Source organism: Balaenoptera musculus, chromosome 7 (assembly GCF_009873245.2).
Source record: "Balaenoptera musculus isolate JJ_BM4_2016_0621 chromosome 7, mBalMus1.pri.v3, whole genome shotgun sequence".
NCBI lineage: Eukaryota > Metazoa > Chordata > Mammalia > Artiodactyla > Balaenopteridae > Balaenoptera > Balaenoptera musculus.
Genome location: NC_045791.1, coordinates 18,722,289 through 18,748,994, shown reverse-complemented (window position 1 = coordinate 18,748,994; position 26,706 = coordinate 18,722,289). Strand labels below are relative to the sequence as shown.

At 40.3% G+C, this 26,706-nt stretch overlaps 1 protein-coding gene across 5 annotated transcripts in view; it reads right to left on the bottom strand.

Annotated features, from left to right (window-relative positions):
* MGAT5 (alpha-1,6-mannosylglycoprotein 6-beta-N-acetylglucosaminyltransferase) overlaps positions 1-26,706 on the bottom strand; it is a 357,980-nt gene that overhangs the window by 119,815 nt on the left and 211,459 nt on the right. For all 5 annotated transcript variants that reach the window (XM_036858870.1, XM_036858869.1, XM_036858871.1 and 2 more), the window contains 4 exons: positions 10,994-11,065; positions 8,872-9,033; positions 5,218-5,387; positions 1,478-1,612 (listed from right to left, as the gene is read on the bottom strand). In XM_036858870.1, coding sequence (XP_036714765.1) covers positions 1,478-1,612; positions 5,218-5,387; positions 8,872-9,033; positions 10,994-11,065 — 539 coding nt within the window. The remainder of the gene's footprint in view (positions 1-1,477; positions 1,613-5,217; positions 5,388-8,871; positions 9,034-10,993; positions 11,066-26,706) is intronic.

The following is a 26,706-nucleotide window of genomic DNA, read 5'->3' as shown; positions in this document are numbered from 1 at the left end:
TCCTCTCTGGCCTGCCTCAGGGGCAAGCCAGGGCACACATGCTCCTCACAAGCAGGGTCTAGGCCTTCCACAGCTCTCCTGTTGGTGTCAGTGGTCCTCCAACCTAACAAGGGGGCTTGTTTCCCCTGTGTATAACCCCACGACTCAGGTGCCCAATCTGTGGCTCTCACCGCTCACTTCCCAGGGCAGGTCTCCACTTGTGCAATCTCCCTTTTCCTCTGAGTCCCCTCCCAGGGGTCCCTACCTGATCCCTTTTCTTCCCTTCCTACCTGATTACATATGAATATTTCTTACAGTCTTGGTTGTACAGGAGTCTTTCTGCCAGTTTCCAGTTGGTTTTCAATGAGAATTGTTCCACAGTTAGATGTATTCTGGATGTGTACATAGGGGGAGGCAAGTCCCACATCGTCCTACTGGGCCATCTTGATCAATCCTCCATATTACTCTTCCTTAATAAGAATTACTAAACTCAGACTAGGTATATTTTTTGCCTGCTGAACGTTGAGACTTACAGCTACTCTCATGCAAGTGTTAAAAGTAGTGTTGGAGATACAGTAGTATCAAACTAAGCCTTTTTTAGAAAGATTGAAAGGAAACTGAAAAAATTAATAAACTTCATTATATAATTCAATGTTATTTAGTGTCATGCTTGTGTACCATGAAAAATAGTTTCAAATACTAAACCATGGTCTCAAACCCACAAGAGGGAAACAGTGAGATCTTCTACTAAGTAATAAAAACTGTACACAGAGTAACACATGCACTCTGGTGATACTAAGCATGAGGCTTATCTTTAAAAGTACAAGACCCCAGCATTCAGATAAGCTACACCCAAATTTCTCTTCTAAGAATGACAAGAATACTGATGGGGGAAAGGGACAGAGAAATAAGTCATCAACTGAAACCTAAGGAACACAAGAAATGACCCTGTCCATAGTTTATCAAAATCATTATTTGACTAAACAGATGAGATTAGTGTAGGCAGACTGACAGAGGCAAGCTAAGTGTTAGGGAAGGTAAAAAGGAGGTTGGATACTTATTTTCTATTTTTAAAAGAAATCAGTGAAAATAATGAATAGCACTTGAAAGTCAAAAGGCACGGAGGAGAATCTGAACTTCAATTAGGAATGAGAAACGCCCTACACAGGGAAGCAGCCGCATAGCACAGGGGGATCAGCTCCGTGCTTTGTGACCACCTAGAGGGGTGGGACAGGGCGGGTGAGAGGGAGACACAAGAGGGAGGAGATATGGGGATATATGTATGTGTATAGCTCTTTCACTTTGTTATACAGTAGAAACTAACACACTGTTGTAAAGCAATTATACTCCAATAAAGATGTTAAAAATAAATAGAGAGAATTATAAAAAAAAGAAAAAAAAAGATAATATTTGATAAGCTTTTTCTACCAGCAACCATGTAACCCTTGTTAAAGAAATAAAAAGCTCTAAAAACTTAAGAACAGTATGTAGCACTTACTGGTAATGAACCCAGGATGGTCCGAGAGTTTTCTTGAATTGAGCGAGTCCTACAATATCAATATAAATGAGCTCAACAATTCTGTCTCCTACAGTTGGGCAGCCAGATCGGTTTCCTACAACCTTCTTCATTATTCTAGAGAAAGGACAGAAGAGAGGGAAAAAAAACCAAAAACAATTTACTGCAAGGTACTGCACTTAGCAACTTTAATAGGTAAATAAACATCCCAAGAATCCTCATCAGGGAGGATGGCATGGCCCTTCCCAATCAGCTGCCTGTCCAAATTCTGCCCACTCACCACGTCCATCCAAAGCCTCAATTCTGACTCTTGCAAAAGCAAATGGTTGTATACAAACACAGCCTTGGAAACCAAGGGAGATCTGGGTCTCAATCTGTCTCCATTTAATTTGCTGGTCAAGAAGATTAGGGAGGTCTTTAAGTACTGGTGACAGGGCCAGATGTGTTTTATTTAAAGAGATAATTGTAGAAGCAACATGAAGCAGTGGTTCCCAAACATGCCTGCACATTAGAATCACCTGGGGATCTTTTCCAACTTCCCAAGCCCAGACCATATTCCAGACTAATTAAATCACACTCCACTGCCTAGCAGCAGTGAGATCTTAGAAAGTTACTTAACTTCTCTGAATCTTTCCTCATTAAAAAAAAAAAAACAAAAACACACACACACAAAACAGGATTGGATACAGAGAAGATGGTAGGACAGCAACCTCTCAGGAACTCTTCAAGTAGTTAAATTAGGTATTCAGTGGAAAGTACCTATGTATACTAGATACTCAGTACCTATTAGTTTCTCCCAAAGAGACTGTTCTTATCATACAGCCCTTACTGACCTCCTAAATGTCTTCCATTTCTAGCCTCTACAATATAAACTTCTTTCTGTACTGTCCTGTACCATTTGCAAATTTCTTTTATGTCTAATTTTTCCCTGACTAGACTATATTACAGAACTGGCACTATGGTTTATACTTTTTCATTATCCTTCCTTCCATCCACCCACCCATCCAAACCCACCTTTGCACTCAGAGCCTACATGCTTGATCGTACATCAATATCACATGGGTGGGGCAAATAAGTGCTACCCATACTGCCATTCACCCAGAAATCAGTCATCATTGGTTTTGTATCCCTGCTCACACCCCGTAACAGTCCTTCACCAGATTATGGACACCCTACTCCAAAGGGCAAGAGTCATCAATAGGCCTCTGCCCTAGAGCTCCATACTGACTCTGCTCCAGGCACCCTCTTCTCCACTGGGTTTCTGAAAGAGGTAGGTTCCGTATAACCAATTTGTTCCCAAGGATTTGAAAATTTTTTCTGTAAAGGCCCAGGTAGTAAACACTTGCATCTCTTCAGGCCACACATTCTCCGTCACAGCTATTCAGCTCTGCTCTTGGAGAAGGAAAGCAGCCACGGGTGTGGCTTTGGGCCCGTGATACTTGATTAACAAAAAACGCAGAGGACTGCATTTGGCCTGCTCAGCCATCGTCACTGACTCCTGGTCCTCCCTGTATTCAGTGGTTCCCGAACCTGCCTGCACTTTGGAATCACCTGGAAGCATCAACAGATACTTATGCCTGAGTCCTACCCCCATAGGTTGTCATTTAATTAGTCTGGGATATGGTCTGGGCTTAGGGAGCCTAAAAGATCCCCAGGTGATTCTAATGCACAGGCATGTTTGGGAACCACTGCTCCATGTTGCTTCCACAAGCATCTGCTCAAATAAAACACATCTGGCCCTGTCACCAGGGCTCAAAGACCTCCCTAATCTTCTTGACCAGCAAATTAAGTCTCTGCCTGGTAGATCCCTAATATGCCTTTTCGGAGCTCCCATTGTACTCCATTTCTTCACCCCCCACTCATTCATGCATGCCTTCACTCATTTGTTCAGTAAATAGTTATGGGCACCCACTGTGTGCCAGGCACTGTTCTAGGTGCTCAATACACAGTGGTGAGCAAAAGTCACGGATTCTGCCCTCCCTGTGCTGAGCACCCTCACCTCAATTAGAACTAATCACACTGCACTTAGTGTCAATATTGTGCAACGTATTAGTGGTAATTATCAAAAGGCTGGCATCTCCTTGGCCACACACTGGCCATCTCTGTATGTCCCATACCAAGAAGCAGCCCACAGAGAGTGCTGAAGGAATGAACGCTCAATGTACAAAGGCACCCACTTCATACTCTGTGCTCCCCAGCGTGTTTTAAAAGAAGCAGGAGAAAGGCAACAGGAGGCAGCGGTTAAAGGGACAAAAGTGGTGAAGGGCTCAGAAGACCTCAGGTTTATCGAGTTCTGAAAGGAGCACTGTGGTTCGGTGGTCAAGAGCACAGGCTTTGAGGTCAGACAGACTGAGGGCTCAAATCCTGGCTCCGCCATGTACTCTCCATGGGACTTTGAGGAAATCTTTTTTGGTTTGAATTTCAGTTTCCTCATCTTTAAAATGCAGAAAGCAACAGTGCCTACTTCCAGGTTTGCACTAAGGATTAAATAACATAAAACATGTAAAACACTTAGTAACTGGTGCACGGGAAGCGCTCAACAAATGGTAGCTTTTTTTTTTTTTTTTTACTATTTATTTATTTTGGGTGCTGCGGGTCTTAGTTGCAACACATGGGATCTTCGTTGAAGCATGCAGGATCCTTAGTTGCGGCATGCAGACTCTTAGTTGCGGCATGCATGCGGGTTCTAGTTCCCCAACCAGGGATCGAAGCCGGGTCCCCTGCGTTGGAAGCGTGGAATCTTACCCACTGGACCACCAGGGAAAACCCCCAAATGTTAGCTCTTAATAGGCATCATCAGTGTTATGGTTGTCATAACTGTTGATACTACCACTGTAACTAAAGCCCGGCTCATGGTTTCAGCGTATGGAAACCATTTAACAAAAGAGAGCTGACATTATTTTACGGATAATACTGCTTTCATCCCAATACTGCATCTAATCCGATGTGGACCTCAGACTTAACACAAGTGACCTCTCTGGGCATCAATGTTTTAGACAATAAAGTAGGAGCAGGGTGAGACATACATTGTCTTAACACCTCTTCCATTTCTAGAATACTCCTTCAAGCCATTTCTCTTGGAACAGTTGACATATTGCTAGATGTTAACTTGGGTAGACAGTCTCCATGGGCAGTTATCCAAAAAGGAGGGAAGGGGCTCTAAGCATTTCTGTTTAGCCAGTTGTGTCAATCTAAAAGGGATTAAGAGAGGGCTTGAGCTAGAAGCACATTTCAGTGAAACCAAAAAACCCAGGCAGAGTTGAAAGTGGGCTAACTGAAATAGGATTGGATCAGGGCTTTCAAGAAACTCATTCTATCCAAATTAAATTGCAAACAGGAACCTGCCCCGTTTGAAGATTTAGAAAGCTTGCTGTTGAGTAGGGAAGGGTATGAGTTTCAGCAAGAGACAGGGAATTAGGACAGTCAATAATGTTTCCTGCTGCAGATGCTGGAAGCACCTGTAACAGCAAAGAATAAGCTCCTTAGTTTGAATTTTCTGGCATTCATTTATCAAGCCTCTGGAGCCTGCAGCTACAACAAAAACATATTAGCCTTTTCACAGTGTATGTATTTAGCTTCTGAAAATAATCTTCTTATCTCCTGTTTCGTGAATTATCACTTTCATTTTCCTCCACAAGAAGTTACACACCAATAGAGGGCTTTAAGAGTTTACAATTTCTTTTTTGTATTCTGATTTTAAAATTGAAAAATAATCTCCTTACTCCTTGAGCTCCGCCAGTGAAGCTGAAATCCTAATGTCATGGCCCAGTAAGTACAGAGATGTAATTAAATCACTCCACTGAACTAATTCACCAAGAGGGCCACCACTGAAAGCTGTCTCTGCAATCTTAAATCCAGATTCCTTAGTCAGGAGGCCCAGGTGAACAAGGACCTGAAAAAAAAAAAAAAAAAAAAAAAAAGAAGAGGCACATACTGATTCCGGTTGGACAAAGTACAAACTCCACAGTAACCTACCAAAAAGCCACCACCAATTCCAAAGTCATGTTTACGTTCTAATGAAATCTCAACATGGGGTAAACAATTTTTCTAGAAGGTACAGAGAAAGGAAGGAAATGATTTTTCATTGTTGTTTTACAGAAATAAAGTCATTACTGCATTTGGTATGGCTATGAGTGTGAGGTAGGGACAGATAATCCTGCTTTCCAAAAGTGGGGTACATTTGGAAAATTGGAATTAAAGGAGAATCAAGTAGGACAATAAAATATCTTTTAACTATATTGGGCTTTTCTTCCACAGCTGGAATATCCTTAAGCTTTTAACACGGAAAATTTCAAACACTAACAAAAACAGACATGACAATATAGTCAATTCCACTGTACTCAACAATTATTAACTTCAACAATGATTAATTCCTGACAAGTCTTATTTAATGTACATCCCTCATTTTCTCCCAACCCCTCTAGCTTATCTTGAAGCAAATCCTAGACAGCCCGTCCTTTCATCTGTAAATAGTTCAGTTGGAATTTCTAAAAGAAACAAACTTTCACTTAAAAAACGTAACCGTAACATCACCCCAATGCCCCTAACATAGCTATTAAATCCTTAGTATCGTCCAATATCCAGCTAGTCTATACACTTGCTCAATTGTCACTTATTTTTTTCAAGAGCAGTTGGTTGAGTCAGAAGTCAAATAAAGTGCACAAATTGTAATGTCTCATCCATCTCTTCTTTAACCTACAGTGGTGCCCAATTATCCTTTTTTGGGGGGATAGAGGCTTGTAATTTATTTGTCAAAGAAATTGGGTTGTATTTGCAATAGAGTCTCTCACACTCTAGATCTTGCTGACTGTGTAACAGATTCTTCTGTCCCTTGTGCTTATGGTAAATTAGTAATCAGATCTGCAGCCATGATCAAATTTGTATTTGATTTTTGAGGCAATACTACTTCACAGGTGGTGCCGTGTACTTCCAGTGGTGAGAACAAAATCTGGGTGTTTCTCTTTTGTGATGTTAGCAGCTACTGATGATCACTAACTAGATGCAATAATCCATTAGGGGTTGCAAATGGTGATATTCTATCATTCCTTCTGCATTTATTAGCTGTAATACTTCTATGAAGAGAAACTACCCCTCACGAAGGACAGCGTACATAGAAAAAACCTGGTAAATACTTGATTCTTTCCTTTTACTTAACAGTTTTCAAAATAACTAATTTGTTCTTTAGCGTACTCTAATGATGACCAATGAGGATTTTAAATATATATATATATATATATCATGATAAAATCATGAATATAAGTATATTTGATGTGTTTCAATAACTGCAGTTATTATTCTTACTGATTACCAAATTGTGCCATCTTGGGCAACGGGAGACTATTAAAGTTGGCTTCTAAGTTTTTTGACAAAATCCTAGTAGTCTTTGATAGTTTCTTTGCTCTCTGACACGACAAGGCGTTCCAAGCTCATCTTGTACAACATCTGTCTCAGGCCTTAATCAGCCATTTTTCCAAGAACCTTTTAGACCATTTAGTGAAAATGGTATTTAAAGATCAAAGTCTGGCGCCTAGCATACTCTAGATGATCACTGTTTATAGGCCTTTTCAGTGGACATAGCTAGAAAATTTATTTTTCCTCAAGAATAAAAATAATCATGAGTTCACACCGGTTTTTTCCAATTCAAACCCAGGATTACAGCAGCTTTATCCATTTTTATAACATTATCCATCTCACATCTGTTACTTCCTCTCTCCCACATTGAAAATTCCACTTCTCTGGGACACTAACATAATTGCTAATTTGCTTTATTCCAATACACATAATGGATTTGGAAGGAGAATATCAACACCACCACCTCTTACAGGATTAGAAAAATTGTTTTAAGATATTTTTGCAGGTTTTTTTTATCATTTGTGATATGCCATCAGAAACGTTCAAAGTATTGTGCTCTGAAGTCACTAAGAATAGCCCTTCTCTGTGTGCTTAGAGTAAAAGTGGACACGTGGTCAGTTCATTTGCTTTATTTTTTCCTTATGATTTTTTTTGTAATTAAATTGTTTTGCACTTAAGTAAAATGATTCCAGTGTCAAATCTACAAAGCAAGATATATTCAGAGAAGTCTAGTTTCTATACTTCTTGCCTCCACAATACCCCGACTCCCCTTATTAGACCTTCTTTTATTGTGATAAAACATACATAAGCTTTACCATTTTAACCATTTTTAAGTGTACAGTTCAGTGGCATTAAATACATTCACATTGTCATGCAACCATTACCACCATCCATCTCCTTTATTTTTAATTGCATGCTTTGCTCTTCCATTTAAAAAATCTGAGCAAGAAGCATATATGTATATCATATATACATTATATATGTGTATATATGTGTGTGTATGTATATATCTATAGGTACACATGTAGGTGTAGATACAGATATATAGATGAATTCCTTCTTCCTTTTAAAAATAATGTTCACTATTCTCCACCTACCATGTCTTCATGTAACAATATATCCTGGAGATAACTGCAGAGGATTATACAGAAATTACTCTTTCTTTTCATAGCTCACCTGGATCTATGACCACATACTCTTTCCTGGAGGACTATCTGATGCCAGGATGTCTGGTCCTGCTGTCTCATAAACTCAAGGGATCTAAGCAAAACTAACTCATTAAACTGTGACTTGGGGTTCTGCAAGTGTATCTGGATTTTTGCCCCGAAGGTATCAAATTAGTCAAATTAGGAATACCAAACTCATTTTTCATTTATTTTTAGATATGGGAACAGATTGTTTACTTTTCTCGTTTATTCTTCATCAGAATAGTTAATCTAAAGTCATGGCCACTTGATGTATAACTAATAGGGTATAAGATCTTCATGCTCAGGGATATTACAGAGGTTTCCCAAGCATCTCCTCATGAACTTCAAAACAAATTGGCTCAAGTTTAATTTATAGTATCTCTCTCTCAAGAACATAAGCAGAAGCACCACCAAACAGAACAGCAATGAAACTCACCAGTTAGTTGCCCAAATCCCAGAGCTGACAAATACCAAGAATATGAAATTGTCATGATGATGTAATCAGGAAGTTCTTCAAGATTGTATTCGGGTAAAGAAGAGAGAATTAAATTTCCTGATGCCACTGAGACAGAGTCAGAGGGTTCATAGCAAAATCTTACAAGCAGACATCCTGCCTGGCTTCACCCAAGAAAATATGTGTGCCAGTTCCTGCTAAGTATAATTATTGTAACTGGGGAAAAGGACAGCCCAAAAAATGGCTGTACAAGAAGAGACTGCACAGATTCACCCTGAGGGAATATCACTTGAGACATGACATTTCTCTTAGTCTTGTCTCCATGAAAATCAAATTTTCAAGAAAACTGGCATCCAACTGAAGTGAATTAATCAGAAACTCACTTTCTTCCGCTTTCTCTTTTCAAGATTCTGCTTCTCTGCCAGGGACTTGATTGCTTGGATCCACGCATCAGCCATTCGCCGGATCCGTAGTCTCATCCATCGGAATTCTTCATGCTTTTTCATCATACTGTAGAGAATATTAAAATCCGTACGAATTTCTGCCTAGAAACAGAAATTTAATAAAAATGAGTAGAAGATAAGAAGTCCAAAAGCATAATGGTTTTCATGATGTGACATTTGAAAACTTGAAAGAGATGGTCAATTAAACACAGGGCTTCAAAAGTCTGGTCTGCTGAACAGCTTTGCTTGAAGGTCCCAGGACTGCAAATTGAGACAAAGGCCTCTTGACTGCTGCTCTGCTATAAGGGACATCATTAAAAAATCAGAAGTGGAGAAAGGCAACACAGACTTGCAAAGCCCTGAGCTACGTCAAAAATGCATATTTTACAGTGAATGTGCTTGATACACCTCGAAATTCTCTGCACCCGAATTTATTGGCCCCTTGATCTACTGCAGGGTAGTGGACTCCTGGGAAAACTGAAGTCAATTCTTAACTGCCATTGTGTAGGCCGCCAAAAAGCCTCATTCTGTCTGCAAAGTTAAGTAGGGAAATAAATGCTCATCCTCTAGTTTTGTCCCAATCCAAACAAACAAAAGTTTATTATTTTCTAAGGAATTTAAAAGCCAGGAATACCATTTTCCTATAGTAACCGAATAAAATTTCAAATTCAAGCCAAAAGGGCTTCCCTGGTGGTGCAGTGGTTAAGAATCCTCCTACCAATGCAGGGGACATGGGTTCGAGCCCCGGTCCGGGAAGATCCCACATGCTGTGGAGCAACTAAGCCCGTGCGCCACAACTACTGAGCCTGCGCTCTAGAGCCCACGAGCCACAACTACTGAGCCTGCGTGCCACAACCACTGAAGCCCACATGCCTAGAGCCCGTGCTCCGCAACAAGAGAAGCCACCGCAATGAGAAGCCCGTGCACCGCAACGAAGAGTAGCCCCCGCGCGCTGCAACTAGAGAAAGCCTGCGTGCAGCAACAAAGACCCAACACAGCCAAAAATTAAAAAAAAAAAAAATTCAAGCCAAAATAACTTAAAAGTCAGGAAGACTATTTTTCTAAGATAGCTGGATGCAGCCAGTAATTGAAATAACAGAGAAAAATAATAACACTAGTATTTTTTTCATATAACATCTAAATAAAACATTCACTAAATCCATCTTTCAGCGGTTACCATAGTTCATTCTAACACTCATCTGACCATGTCCTTGACTCAACAGTTTCCCAAGAATCCCACGGTCTAAGCGAGGCTAAGCAAACTCTGGCTCTTGGACCAAATCCCCCTCGCTGCCTGTTTTTCTATGTAAAGTTTTAACAGAACACAGTCACGTCCACTCATTTACACATTGCCTAGGGCTGCCCTGTGCCACAGGTCAGAAAGATGAAAATATTTACTACCTGGCCTGTCACAGAAAAAAATTAGCTGATCCCTGGGGTGAAGAATAAAGACTTGAGCTTTTAATACAAAGCTTTTCACAGCCCCTACCTACCTTTCCCATTTCGTCTTCATTCCAGCTCATCCAAACCCCTATGGCCTTGTCCCACTGAACCAGACTCTACTCCCTGAAAATGCCGGGCTCTTGTACAGGCACCTTTCCCCCTGCCATCAGAGACATCTTTCTCTCCTTGACCTGGTATAACCTCATTCATCGCTTTAAATTCAACTCCAAGGTCGTCATCTCTTTACATGCTTTCCTGACCCATGCAGGCTGAGATCGCCACTTCTTTATTAATTTCCATGGGCCTGTGTTTCAGTGTTGACACAGCCATTATTTACAGCCATCACCCTCATTATTAAATCACTGGGCGCCTCCACGTCTGGCACCAGGTCTTATTCGTATCAGTAGCCTATCACGTAGGAACCCTCAGAGAACTGCTCAATAAATAAACATACGCTAACTGGTTGACTGATTTGGTCACTCGGACTTCCACAGGGCTGGGGGTAGAAGTTCTTCGGTTTACCGTTATTTCAGATTACAGCTGGCAGAAGACTCCTCATGTATCACTTGGCATCATACTCAAATCACAAGCCTAGGGAGAGGTTTCCAAAATCACTTACCAATGAATTACGATCAGCTTCTTCGTAGGGATTTTTTGCTCTCCAAGGTAAATGAGGACACCAATTTTCAACCTGAAAAATAGAAATCGGAGACACTAAGTATGCTGGTGCATCTGTAAATGAATTAATGTCTGTGCAAAGCTCCAAGCACAGTTCCTGGTACACAGGAAGTGGGTTAAATGGGTTATTACTATTATCGGTCAGATTCCCACACTTCTAGCTAGCAATCCAGAGGCAGGGCCCCTCTCAGATGAAACAGTAATCAGCCAAGGTCCCAAGGAGCATATCATGACACTTCACATCTGTCCTTCAAAGACTTCACAGTGACTGATTCCTTAATCATTTAATCCTTGAACTTCTACACAGAAGGAGAGGGGGGTCTTACAGCAGAAAGTTAAAAGACTTGAACACTGCTGCCAGGGAATGGGAATGCAAAGGTGCCTCTGTACTATTTAGCAAGAGGACGGGAATGACTTGTTATCTGCTGTGATGTGGTGGGCAAGGAAACGTCAAGGCATCTGAGCCACAGAACTCCATCATGTATCTCCAAATTAGGAATGCAACTGAGAGTTTAAGGCTAACTGATCAACGCTTCCCCTCATTTTCTGGCGGTTCACTTCACACTAACTCAAGGAACAGCGTGATAAAACCTATTGGAAAGAGAGATGAAAGAAAAAAACAAAATCCCTCAGCAATCTTGTGAGAGCCATTCTGGAAGATGGACTGTTCTGTCAATGCACCGGAGTTTAGAGAGCTGGGGGAGGAGGAAAAAGAAAGGGGAAGTGCCAGATTTTACAGGAATGACTTCGACAAAGGTTACCAAAGAAAATTAGGCAAATTCACACTTTCTAGTAAATGAAAAATGCACTGAGCGATACTGATGTCTGACCTCTTTGCCAAAACTGGCCATATAATTCCAAGATAGCACGTCACCCATTTATTAATATATGAGGTTATTAAAGATGGCTAATAAACAGGTGCTGAAAATAATGTTTCTGTGGCCAGGTGGACCTATAAAAATGAAGAGTGCAAGAGGGCGGGGGGCATCCTTGGAGGGTCACGGGGGAGGCAGGGATGTGTGTGAGGTCCTGGGTCAGCAATGCACAGTCACACAAGCTGGTTGGCTCTCCAGCTCCCGGTGAGTTTTCAAAGAAACAAAGCAGTTTCACTACTCTAGAAATATCTCTGAAAGCAAGGTGATTTTGACTAGGACCCGAAATAATTGGGCAATCTGCAGAAAGCCCTCTGCCACTGCAAATGATCTGAAAGTAACAAGCAGAGGGCAAAAGCTTGGGGGAGGGTGGAATTCCTGGATAGGAAAAGTACACGATATTCTCTTTTCTTTTTGTGGAGTGAAATCAGACTTGACCATATTTGTGAATGACTTCAGAGACTCAAAAGGACTCCTCATAAGAAAAGTTGCCGTGGTTTTTACTCATAAAAAAAAAGAAAATACTAACTTGCCTGGAATGCCTATGTCTAAATACTGAGCCCTTATACAGCAATATCACCATGAAAGGCAAAATCACCAAGGAAAGCACTCTATTAATACAAATGAGAAAAGTGAGGGAGAACCAGCAGAAAAGAAGCCTCAAAGGGGATGAAGCCTCGGCTGGTCCCAGCAGCACTGCACACATGTGTGCCTTGTGTTCTCAGGCCGGACTGAATGATTTAATTCAAATTAAATTTTTGTAAATGGACTCAATAAGACAGTGCTTTAAAGCATATTTGTAACATGAAGGCTTCAAATGGATTGTAGACCTGACTGTGAGACCTTCCACTGAACAGAAAAATGCATGAGGATGAGAAAGCAGGATATAGATCTGTAGTCAACCCCACACTAAATAAATAACAAAATGTACAGAGCAGCATGTCAGGATAAAACATGTCCTCATGAAGAGCATGATAGGGAAAGATGAAACACGACTATGAATAAAGAAAATCAACCAAAAGGAGAGACATTAGTGAGGTCAGATAAAGGAGAGTACATTCACTCCTCTGCCCTTAGAAGAATCTTCTGAAATGTACTCTCATGAAAATACAGTTCAAGGTGATCTTCTAAAATACGACTTCCCGACAGAATACTCAAGACTTTAATTCCTCTTTGAAACTGATCTTTATCTCAGTTCTTCTTACGTTAAGTCACTGGATAATACTGGGCAAGATTTCAAGGGCATCCCTGAAAGAATGGGAAATGGAGTCTGCCTATTTTAGCTTTTAGCAAGAAATCTTACCGTTACATATTCATTCATAATGGAGGAAAAACCAATTCTGAACATCTTGACACAGGAGCACAGTGGGTTCTTAGGGTGGCTGTTTTTGTACACAGTGATAGGATAACTGGTTAACAAAATAATTCAATTATACATAAACCAATTACTCCACAGGGAGAGGGGGGAAAAACAAAAAACAAACACATTTCTTTCTGAAACCTCAGAGGATTACCAGGATTGGAAGAAAGCCAGCACCGGCAATACTTCCACGTACTGAAACAAACAGCCCTCAGATGAGCAACATTTTCCTAAATAAGAACATCATTAATAACACTCAGGGAAAATCTTGCTCAGGGCCAATAATTCAACCTCCTCGTCCCTAACTGTTTTGTCTGATCTACCTTGGCTCCTTCAGTGAGTATAACCGCCCAGCACAGCATCCTACCAAGAAAGCTGGACCCCAGAATGAGCCCACTGTCTTCCTGATCTGGAAGCTCTTCTATTTCAACTCATTCTTACCATCTCTTTTCCTGGCTCTCAGAACCCTAGTGTCCTATGTCTGCCTGTGGTCATCTCCCTTCATCTACTGCCTTGGCTATGCTTTTTTCCAGCTGTGACCTTGGTGCTCTCCTTGGGACAGGATCTGTGGCACTGGACCCTCCCACTGTCTACCCTGACCTCTACCCGACTCCTGCAAGCTGGCAAGTCCTCCATCAAGCCCTCTGCCAGGGAAGGGACTGGACAGCCTTAAAAGAGTCCACAAATCACCACAGTAAGTCTAAAAATTGAAAACCGTCTGAGTTCACGGCAACACACACACAACAATCGATAGAGGAACAGTACCATGACTCTATTAACCTTCGATTTGAAGGCAAAACTTCTACAGGAACTAATCTTTTTAGTGCACTAGACTCAGGCTACAAAATGAAGAGGCAGCAGAAACAGAAAAGACCAGCCAGGCTAGACCTTTGGAACATTAAGGCATCTTCCACAGAGAGGGCACAATGAATCACTTTTCTTGAGCAAGGAGATCTAAAATTAACCAATTTTATTTTTGACATTCCTCCTCCCAATGATTTAAACTTCTTTGACCTGAGAAGGTTTTGCAGCTTCATCACATACAGTGTGAATCAAAGCAAAGTTCCTAAACAGACCTCAGGTAGGTCATACTTACTTTCAAGTTCCGTAGGATGGACAATTCATTACATTTAAGAAAAAAGAAACTGCTTATAGAGATTCCTACAGCTCGAGTTGGAATTTAAAGGGGGAAAAGAAGTAATAAAATTATAGCAAAAATGAGTAGGAGATTTAACGTATATATATACGTAACTGGCCTAACTCTCTGTAGTAATGTTCTGTGTTTTTGAAAGAATAATAATCAGACTCCGTTATGGCCTCTTCTCTCATGCTTAATGTGAAAGGTTTTGCTTTAATGGATCACTGACATATAGAATTTCATGCTGTTTTTCTCCTAGAGTAAGTGCAATCAAAACTAAATGAGCAAAATGCATAAAAAAAGTCTGAGGTTATCTCTGGATACTGGTGTCATGGGTGCTTTGCATTTTCTTCTTTATGTGAATCTTCATATTATGACTTTTTTTTTTTAAATGAACATTTCTTAATCAAATAAGTTTTAAAGGCATTACATTATATAAGCATACAGTCATTTATTGAAGGTTTACAGTTCAGGGAAAAAAACAAATGAACTTGACTGCATCCCATCATTTAATCCCCTGAAGTGCCCTATGACGTGGGTTCCATTGCCAGGTTACAAGTGAGGAAAGCAAGGCTTAAAGGGGCTGAGATCTTGCCGAGGTCCACTCACTAGTGAGCAGCAGGGCTGTGTGATGACTGAGATCTGTCGGCTCCTGGACCAGGACACGTCAGAGCCACCTTAAGGGCCAAGCTCAGTGAAGGGCAAGGATACGAGAGTTGCTGAATGTGGAATCCACCAAAATGAATTCTATGCCCAACTCCACAAACAACTAGGGGGATAGCCTTAAACTATTTGACTTTCAAGTTTTCTCATCTACAAAATGAAGGTGCTGGCTTGGGTGACCTCTTAATAATTCTATTAGCTATAAGATCTGAAAAAGATGATTGGACATCCTCCTGTCAGGCTAGTTGGTTACATACCAAAAGGATACCACTGACTATATCTATTCATTTGATCCACTGATGATACACACATATATACATCCACACATATTTGTTGAACTGACGACATATCAAATGTAGTTACTCATTAAGGGGCATGCTTTTAAAAAAGACTTCTTTACCCCACTCCCCTCCCCTCCCTGGCCTACTCCCCTCAAGTTTTGAACAGGAAATGCACATGGTAAAGGATGACACACATGTGAGTGGTTCTGCTATCTGGGCTCATCCTCTCCATCAAACACCTGAGATGATGAGTATTTGGGCCAAATTGCTTGTTAGGAAAGGTTGTGCCTGTGGGGTGGGTAGGAGACGAAGAAGAAAGGCGACAATACGCCAGGAGCCAAGCGCTAGGAAAAGCGCTTCACACACGTCATGTCCTTCGGTCTCCACCTAATCCTCTGGGCAAGGCTCATCGTGACAGATGAAGACAGAGGTGCAGGGCAGCCCCACAGCTGGGGACGGAAGTGCTGTCTGTTCTGCCCAGGGCCGTACACTTGGCAGAGAAGCCAGACGTGCGGCTCCTGCAGTCCCACGAGCACAGTCAGCCTTTGATATGAGAGTATGATTGCCTAGATCTTCTCTACAAAATCCTTCCGAAAGGGTTTGCTCTGCTCCTATTACAGGGCCGTGCTGGAAGGGCCATGAAAGTGACGGTAACTCCCTGCCTGCAGCCCTCGCCCGATGTCTCTTCCGCGCCGCAGGGGTGATTGTTTCAAAGCCCAAAGTGGATTACACCCTACGCTAACTCAGACCCTTCAGGGGCTTCTCCTCGCCCTCAGAATAAAACCCAGAATTTATCCTCAACCTTACGCTGCCTGCCTCACTACCCCCGTCCCCCCAAAGAACTCCCTTCCAAGTCCAAACACACGCCAGGCTCATTCTTACCTCGGGAGGGTCGCCAGGTTTGTGAGGGGAGGGGAAAAGATGCTCAGTTAAATTCGAATTTCAGACAAAGGATGATTTTTCTTTTTGGTATGGTGCATGCAGTATTTGTCATATAGTCGCAGTTAAAAATTAAATAGAACACTCTTTCGCTGAAATTCATTATCATTGGGCATCTTGTATTTTACCTGGTAACCCCATACCTCAGCGCTTCTGCATCTGCTCTCTCTCTACCTGAAGCACTCTTCCTTCCAGAGTTCCCATGCCTGCCTCCCTCCCTCCCTCCCTCCCTCCCTGCTGCACTACGCTCCAACTTTTCCTCTGAGAAGCCTTCCCTGGCCTGCTTCCCTGGCCACTCTACCTCCTTACTCTGTTTTTCCTCGGCACACCTACCACATGCGGAAATTATCTGACCCATGGGTTGACTACTATTTGCTGCCCCATCCGAATGTAAGCTCCTTGAGGACAGGAACTTCAGCTGGCCTGTTTCCTCAGCCCCGAGTGGAGGCCCTGGCACACAGCAGGTCCTCAATCATTACTTGTTACACAGTAAACAAAAAAAAAAATCAAAGACATGACTTGAGTACTTAAGATATTCATGATAAGGATACTCTTTTCCATTTAAGTGACACTTATCTATTTTCATTGTTTCATTAGGACCTTTCAAAATACCCTGAGGGAAGCAGGGCAGGCTTTACCTTGACTTCAGTGGGGGAGAAACCAGTCTGAAAAGTCAAGGGAATGTTCTAGGCCACACAGGTAGGAGTTGGATCCAGATAGGCAATCAGGCCCATGTATTTTCTTTTTTCCATGTAAGGCATTTTATTTTAAATATAGCAGTTTGTACATGTCAACCCCAAACTCCCAATCTATCCATGTATTTTCTATAATATGTAATGCTGCCCCCTACCACGGGAGGGGTGGCAGGAATATCACAGACAGTATGGGAGTGATCGTGTGCAAGAGAGACCCGAGGGCTGGGGAGATCCGAGACAGGGCTACTCAGGATGTTAGGGAAGGGGCAGGACTTCAAGAGAAATTGCTGTAAGTTTTCAACATACCACAAACCAGTGGGGTTCTAATGACAGGATGTCAGAGTTTCAAAAATCCATCCCAAATCTCTATGGGACGAGACCTGTCAATTTCCTTTACACAGGAGAGGCAGCAAACGAATTCCTCCATCGTGAATCACACAGATAATACAGACAGATGCTTCTTACATTGCACAGTGGAAGAACCAGCCTCACTGGGCCTGCATCCACACTGAGGACACAAGAGCCACAGTCACCCCATTTATAAAGGTAGTCACATTCCAGTGACCAAGGACAGAGTTCCTCTTTTGTGGTAATGTGCAATTTTGCCAGAAGCGTAGATCCAGGCAAATAATGCAGAGTGACAATAAGAATAAAAGCTGGTTGCTTCATTTGCAAATATTTTCTCCCATTCTGATGGTTGTCTTTTGGTCTTGTTTATGGTTTCCTTTGCTGTGCAAAAGCTTTTAAGTTTCATTAGGTCCCATTTGCTTATTTGTGTTCTTATTTCCATTTCTCTGGGAGCTGGGTCAAAAAGAATCTTGCTGTGATGTATGTCATAGAGTGTTCTGCCTATGTTTTCCTCTAAGAGTTTGATAGTGTCTGCCCTTACACTTAGGTCTTTAATCCATTTTGAGTTTATTTTTGTGCATGCTGTCAGGGAGTGTTCTAATTTTCATACTTTACATGTATCTGTCCATTTCGTCCCAGCACCACTTATTGAAGAGGCTGTCTTTTCTCCACTGTATATGCTTGCCTCCTTTATCCAAGATAAGGTGGACCATATGTGTGTGGGTTTATCTCTGGGCTTTCTATCCTGTCCATTGAATCTATATTTCTGTTTTTGTGCAGACCAAACTGTCCTTGATTACTGAAGCTTTGTAATATATCTGAAGTCAGGGAGCCTGATTCCCCCAGCTCCTTTCTCGTTCTCAGATTGCTTTGGCTTTCGGGGTCTTTTGTGTTTCCATACAAATTGTGAAATTTTTTGTTCTACTTCTGTGAAAAATGCCAGTGGTAGTTTGATAGGGATTGCATTGAATCTGTAGATTGCTTTGGGTAGTAGAGTCCATTTTCACAATGTTGATCTTCCAATCCAGGAACATGGTATATCTCTCCATCTATTTGTATCATTTTAATTTCTTTCATCAGTGTCTTATAATTTTCTGCATACAGCTCTTTTGTCTCCTTAGGTAGGTTTATTCCTAGATATTTTATTCTTTTTGTTGCAATGGTAAACGGGAGTGTTTTCTTAATTTCACTTTCAGATTTTCGTCATTAGTGTATAGAAATGCAAGAGATTTCTGTGCATTAATTTGTATCCTGCTACTTTACCAAATTCATTGATTAGCTCTAGGAGTTTTCCTGGTAGCATCTTTAGGATCTCTATGTATAGTATCATGTCATCTGCAAATACTGACAGCTTTACTTCTTCTTTTCCGATTTGGATTCCTTTTATTTCTTTGTATTCTCTGATTGCTGTGGCTAACACTTCCAAAACTAGTTGAATAATAGTGGTGAGAGTGGGCAACCTTGTCTGGTTCCTGATCTTAGTGGAAATGGTTTCAGTTTTTCACCATTGAGGACAATGTTGGCTGTGGGTTTGTCATATATGGCCTTTATTATGTTGAGGAAAGTTCCCTCTATGCCTACTTTCTTGCAGGGCTTTTATCATAAATGGGTGTTGAATTTTGTCGAAAGCTTTCTCTGCATCTACTGAGATGATCATATGGTTTTTCTCCTTCAATTTGTTAATTATGGTGTATCACATTGATTGATTTACGTATGTGGAAGAATCCTTGCATTCCTGGGATAAACCCCACTTGATCATGGTGTATGATCCTTTTATGTGCTGTTGGATTCTGTTTGCTAGTATTTTGTTGAGGATTTTGCATCTATGTTCATCAGTGATATTGGCCTGTAGTTTTTCTTTTCTTTGTGACATCTTTGTCTGGTTTTTGGTATCAGGGTGATGGTGGCCTCGTAGAATGAGTTGGGGAGTGTTCCTCCCTCTTGCATATTTTGGAAGAGTTTGAGAAGGATAGGTGTTAGCTCTTCTCTAAATGTTTGATAGAATTCGCCTGTGAAGCCATCTGTCCTGGGCTTTTTTTTTGTTGGAAGGTTTTTAATCACAGGTTCAATTTCAGTGCTTGTGATTGGTCTGTTCATGTTTTTCTATTTCTTCCTGGGTTCAGTCTCGGCAGTTTGTGCATTTCTAAGAATCTGTCCATTTCCTCCAGGTTGTCCATTTTATTGGCATTAGAGTTGCTTGTAGTAATCTCTCATGATCTTTTGTATTTCTGCAGTGTCAGTGGTTACTTCTCCTTTTTCATTTCTAATTCTATTGATTTGAGTCTTCTCCCTTGTTCTCTTGATGAGTCTGGCTAATGGTTTATCAATTTTGTTTATCTTCTCAAAGAACCAGCTTTTTAGTTTCATTGATTTTTCTATGGTTTCCTTCATTTGTTTTTCATTTATTTCTGACCTAATCTTTATGATTTCTTTCCTTCTGCTGGCTTTGGGGTGTTTTTGTTCTTCTTCTCTAATTGCTTTAGGTGCAAGGTTAGGTTGTTTTATTCGAGATGTTCCTGTTTCTTGAGGTAGGCTTGTATTGCTTATAAACTTCCCTCTTAGCACTGCTTTTGCTGCGTCCCATAGGTTTTGGTCGTCGTATCTCCATTGTCATTGTTTTCTAGGTATTTTTTGATTTCCCCTTTGATTTCTTCAGTGATCACTTCGTTATTAAGTAGTGTATTGTGTAGCCTCCACGTGTTTGTATTTTTTACAGATCTTTTCCTGTAATTGATATCTAGTCCTCATAGCGTTGTGGTCGGAAAAGATACTTGATACGATTTCATTTTCTTAAATTACCACAGGCTTGATTTGTGACCCAAGAATGATCTATCCATCATCAAAAAATCTAGAAACAATAAATGCTGGAGAGGGTGTGGAGGAAAGGGACACTCTTGCACTGTTGGTGGGAATGTAAATTGATACAGCCACTATGGAGAACAGTATGGAGGTTCCTTAAAAAACTACAAATAGAACTACCATACGACCCAGCAATCCCACTACTGGGCATATACCCTGAGAAACCATAGTCAAAAAGAGTCATGTACCAAAATGTTTATTGCAGCTCTATTTACAATAGCCAGGACATGGAAGCAACCTAAATGTCCATCGACAGATGAATGATAAAGAAGATGTGGCACATATATAAAATGGAATATTACTCAGCCCTAAAAAGAAATGAAATGGAGGTATTTGTAATGAGGTGGATGGAGTTAGAGTCTGTCATACAGAGTGAAGTAAGTCAGAAAGAGAAAAACAAATACAGTATGCTAACACATATATACGGAATCTAAGGAAAAAAAAAAAAAAAGCCATGAAGAACCTAGTGGCAAGACAGGAATAAAGACACAGACCTACTAGAGAATGGACTTGAGGATATGGGGAGGGGGTGGGGTGAGATGTGACAGGGTAAGAGAGTGTCATGGACATATATATACTACCAAATGTAAAATAGATAGCTAGTGGGAAGCAGCCGCATAGCACAGGGAGATCAGCTCGGTGCTTTGTGACCACCTAGAGGGGTGGGATGGGGAGGGTGGGAGGGAGGGAGATCCAAGAGGGAAGAGAAATGGGAACATATTGTATATGTATAACTGATTCACTTTGTTATAAAGCAGAAGCTAACACACCATTGTAAGGCAATTATACTTCAATAAAGATGTTTAAAAAAAAAAAAAAGGAATAAAAGCTGGGCGAGAAAACTGTGCCTTCCAATATAATTGGCTCATTCCATTCTAATAGTCTAACCTGATCCCTTGCATTCCCTTATAGATAAAATATTAGAGAGCATTATATTAAAATTGTTAATAAGTACTCAAAATGCCCTTGCTTCATGTCTCAAACTTAGTGTTCTTAGCAGATTTTAATGTTACAAATTTTACAATAACATTTCTTCAAGATTAGAAAGATGATAGCTGGGGAAGTCACCCACTTAGAACAAAGAGACAAAAAAGCTATTGACTATTTTAAAAAATGCTTTAAATAGAGTTATTCATTCAATAAATATGTGTGCCAGGCACTATTATTCCTGTGAACAAAACAGACAAAAAATCTCTCTGGAGATGACTTTCCACGTACTTGCTCTTAACGTTGGATATTGATGGTCACCCCAGGACCTTTGCACTGAATTGTTCCCCCTGCCTGTGAAATACTTATGCCAGACATCTGCACCTCTTACTCTCTCACCTCTAATTTGGTGCTCACATGTCCTCCTCTCATCTAATCAGTAGGGCATATTCTGAACACGCTGTCTAAAGCTGACACCATCACTCCTCATGAGCATTCATGAGCCCCCTCTCAGTTTCATTTTTCTCCATAGCTCTATTGTAATCTAAAAGATATGTATTTCACTTTTTGTTGCCTGTCTCCTCCTACAAAACATAACTTTAAGAAATGTTTGTTTTTTTGTGCACTGTCATATATCCCCAGCACCCAGAAAAAACCAATAGCAATGAAAGCCCCTGGTACCCAGATGATGGTCTCTGAGTGTCGTTTCCCACTAAGAGGAACCAAGGGTACTTAGAGAAAAGGCTGATTCTAGGTCTAGGGCAGAAATTATATAAGATGAACCTGGAAGCTCTTGTCATACCAGACGAGATCAAAACTATTAAAAACTCCTAGGTTATGTCAAAAGGACTCAGAAGACAATGTGAATTGGCCCCCACTGGTCAAAGAAGGTATAATAATGAGAACTAGTAAGAAAATAATTGGAATGGATCAAACATATCAAATATGTTTCAATCAATGAGTTCATAATGATGGTAAAAACCAACAAGCATACAAAAAAGCAAGCAAACAAACTACTAGTCACCAATGGAAGATGCTAGGAAATCAACAGAGAACTCAAGACTTCTCTTACGAACTGTTCCGCAGGGTAACCAAATATCAGATGAGGACTCATTTCTCTACACAGAGTGTTCCTGATGTATTAGAAAGGAGTCCCTGATGGACCCAGGCAGTGATAATCAATGGATGCTAACATCCCCAAAACAGAGAGAACCGGGCATTTATGTGCCTCTTAATAGACGTATTTAATACCACCCATGAAACAGTTTTGAAAAAAATATTAAGCCTGACTCTGATCAAGCCTCAGCTCTACTATCAATTTACAGGAAGTACAAGGGGCAGGGAACCAGGTTATACAACAACACGGGGATATAATCGTCAAAATTCAGAGGACAACAAACTCTTCTAAGGCAAAGAAAGTTTCTTCAGTGAAAAATCACAAGAGGAAAAAAATAAGAGGTGAAAGGAAACCTACATTAAAGGGACTTAAGAGACACCAACAATGGTAATTTATGGTCCTTGCTTGAAACTCTGTTCAAATAAATAAACTTTAATTTACAAGAAATGTGAATACTAACCTGATATTTGATGATATTTAGTAATTCCGTAATTTTTAAAATATGGAATGGTATTAGGAGTTATATGTTTTAAAAGAGCCTCTTTTAAAGGTACATAGTGAAACATTCACAGATGATGAGATCTTTGGGATTTGCTTCAAAATAATGAACCGGGAGAGGTGTCAATGAATGAGATTGGCCACGAATTGACAATTATTGAATGTGAGTCATGGGCACATGGGGGTCCCTTACACCCATCTCTTTTACATATGCTTGAAATTTTCCAAATTAAAAACAGTTTAAAACATAAAACTTTACAAATATTTTATTGGTATATAATAGAAATAAATGATCAGAGACAATATTTAAAAGTTTGTAAAAAAACAAATTGGAGATGACGGCATCAAAGCCCCAGTCTGCCACATGTATTCCAAGCAGCAAAGAGGTGTTGGTTTGGGGTTTGGCAAATCCTGCCATTTACCCTTAAATTTTTGTTTAAGGTAGAGAGAGGTCAGAGTAAGAAATCTCAATCTAAATGTTGTAGTATGTGAAAAAAAAAAAGAAATAAAAAGATATAAAACTAAATGTTGTAGTATATGAAACTATGGACAAAGAGGGTGTCACTAAGAGGATGAACTTGGGAGAAGGAAGAGGTTGGGGGAAATTGAGAGATGAATCAGGCTGATGACAAATGCTGTTCTGTAAACTTGGGATTGTTTAAAAAAATCCTTTTTCTAAATATGTCTTAGAATTTAGGTAATAAGAGCCACGAAAACACACAGATGAAAAAGATAAAAGTAAAGGCTGAATTCAAGAAGTGCAAAGAACACGATCATAAATCTGTCACCTCCTGTACCGCCAAAAAAATATTATCTCACAGAAAGAGAATTTCCTACGTCAAGGGCTAGACATTTGAAAGGTGTGTGTGGGTATTCTCAGGCAACAGTCTAGTGGCATTTTTAAAGTACTCCCTGACTTGTCCCAAATGTTAGTTATATTTTCTCATTTGGATTTCTTCCTGCAACCTAAACAGTCAATTCTTTACTGCTGCCCACTTTGACAAATTAGTTTGTGCAACACCATTTCCAAGATATCTTTAGCGGCCAACACAGCCCATAAATCCAAATCATTGTATTGGTTATTAGGATTTCATTTCATGCTCACATTCACAAACATTTAAGCTTTCAACCTTTGCTGCTGGACATTAATCTTGGCATTAATCAAGGGATTAAGTACGCTGAATTTAAACTCAAGGTTAATAGCACGCTCAGCCAATATTAGTTTTACATATTGCCAAGGGCGAACAGAAAGAGGAAGAGACCTTTATGCCTGTTGTTTCTGAAATATAAGAAACAGATTCATGAGTAAGGCATGAAATTGCTTCTTTTGTTCCTTTATGAGGGAGTCACACACACAGGCAGGCACGCCCACACACACACACACATACACACTCAACCAGTCCAAATTGGCATTAGAAGCAACAGCTCGTACACAGCCTAAGATCTAGCAATCAATCACTGAGCAATTGGATTATTTCAGAGCAACTATACTTCCAATGGCAACACAAGTGCTTAAAAAAAACAGTACAAACAAATTAAGAAGTCTGGCAGGGTATGATGGTTGCTAGTTGCTAGAATAATTGTGTAAATAGCAAAAATGTGTGGGAGTCAAATATATCAGCACCATCTATCAACGTAATATCAATAGGGGTAAAGAAATTTATTCTCAATTTTGTAAAAGCTGAGAGCAGTAAAAGGCTCTGCAGAGGGCTAAGTTAATAATACCTGAAACAATGACATTTAGAGTAATTACTTTATAGGGTCTTGTGTCTATAACGGGAGTAGTTAGTTACATGGCTCACAAAAACAGACACAGAAAATGAACTGCTCGATGATCTGGAAATGCAAGGCTGCTTAACGCATCATTCTTTCAACCCTCACCACTTGCAATGGCTAAGTACCTGGTCTCCATGAGTTACATGTTCAGGAGGATTGGCACTGTTTCTTTTTTTTTGGGGGGGGGGGGGATAAAGGATCAAAATTATGAGTATTCAAAACTAGCAATGAAGACTGATTAATGGAAACCAGCTAACTTAGAGCCATATTTCAAACACAGGTGGATTTGAGCATAGAACTGAATGCAAAGGCAATGGCGACAAACGACTTCATTTGAGTTCAGCTTTTGTTTGACGTGAAAGGGCAACAGGAATGGTCGATGCAGAAGCACTAAGCAACTTAACCTCTCGGAGCCTCTAGGATGCGGCTCTCTATTACTCAGAGCTGGGGAGAGGTTGAAATGACGCCGTGTATTTGAGGTGTCAGGCACACAGTGCAGCTCAGCCATGTTTCATTCTTATTGTCTGCCACTCAACAAGGGCAATGACGAAACTTTTAGCATCACACCCAGTCCCTAATACAGCATCAGACATATAACAAACATCCGTGGGGATAATGGAAGGGGAAACACTGATGGCTTTATCTCCTGGGATTTCCCATAAAAGGCTGGTAGACTACAAGTTAGTGAAAGTAAAAGCAGAAGTTTATACTCCCATAATTTAGCAGAGTTGGCACACTGAGACAACTGGGGGAGAGAAAAATGCAGGAAGAGCGCTATCTCCTAAGATAGGTCCGAATCTAAATGCCTCAGTTCAACAGGTGACTGACTATACAGGAGACATCTTACTTCATGTCCTCTTTTATATCTGTCAAAGCTCTGCACTTAAACATAGATGGAAACAAGAATTGGCTCTTCAGTCAGGATTAAGAAAAGAAAGTCACCAGTACATCCACTGATCAAGTAAACAAATCAAATGAAGATGTCTCTCTCAATCATTTTACCAATTGCAAGAGTAACCTGGCATATGATACAGGTTAAATGAAGTAACAAAAGACGGAAAGTTTCAAGAAAGCAGGACGAAAAAAAAAACTAGACAAAATACATCACCACAAAGCCACAGATGTTGTCCAGGATTTACAGACTACTAGAACACAATAACTGGCTTTAGGAAACATCTCTAATAATTTCACGTTAGCAACGGCAGAGGGGCCCTGCTGTTCCATGCATCCGGTTCACGATTTAACTGTGAACAAGTTGCACATCCTGAGAAAGGAAGTCAAGGGGAACAGCTGAATTTCTATGTTACCAGAGGCCTAGGGATCTAAAATTAAATGAGACTGGTGAATGAGAACCAGAAATTGATTCCCATTCTAAGACAGAATCAAGGTCCCACATAAAATGTCACAGGCTAAGTGACACCCCACAACTGTACTCAAATAATGGCAATATCAAAAACCTATCATGAATAGACACAGAAAACAAACTTATGGTTACCAAAGGGGAAAGGTGAGGGGGAGGAAATAAATAAGGAATTTGGGATTAACATATTCATACTACTATATATAAAATAGATAATCAACAAGGACCTACTGTATAGCAACAGGGAACTATACTTAATATTTTGTAATAACCTACATGGGAAAAGAAATCTGGAAAAGAATATATAACTATATACAATTGAATCATTTCGCTGTACACCTGAAGCTAACACAAACATTGGTAAATCAACTTTACTTCAATAAAAATAAATAAATAAATAACCACTCCCCCCAAAGAAGTAAAACAAACAAAACAAAACAAAAAAAAACCCCACAAACCTATCATAAAAGTGTCAGTTCTACAAATTGAGTATCATTTATTTGCCAGGTCTACTCTAAGCATGCTCCCATATAGGCTCAGGAATTCTCATGGTCGGATCCTTTAAAAAACAAAATTAAAACATGATAAGGAAGAACCTGAGGCACAAAGAGGGCAACTTTTCCAAGAGCACAGCGTTTAGAAAGCATTAGAAACAGAAGCTGAAGTCAGCTATGAGGCTCTAAGGCAGGTACTGCCTATTAAAGTGGCCATGTTGGTTAAATTTTCCTCTATTACAGTGGTCCCTATTAAGATGCTTTGATAAAATGGAAAATTTTTAAAAGGCCAGAGTTTCAAGGTAGTTTTTCAGATTAAAACTTTGA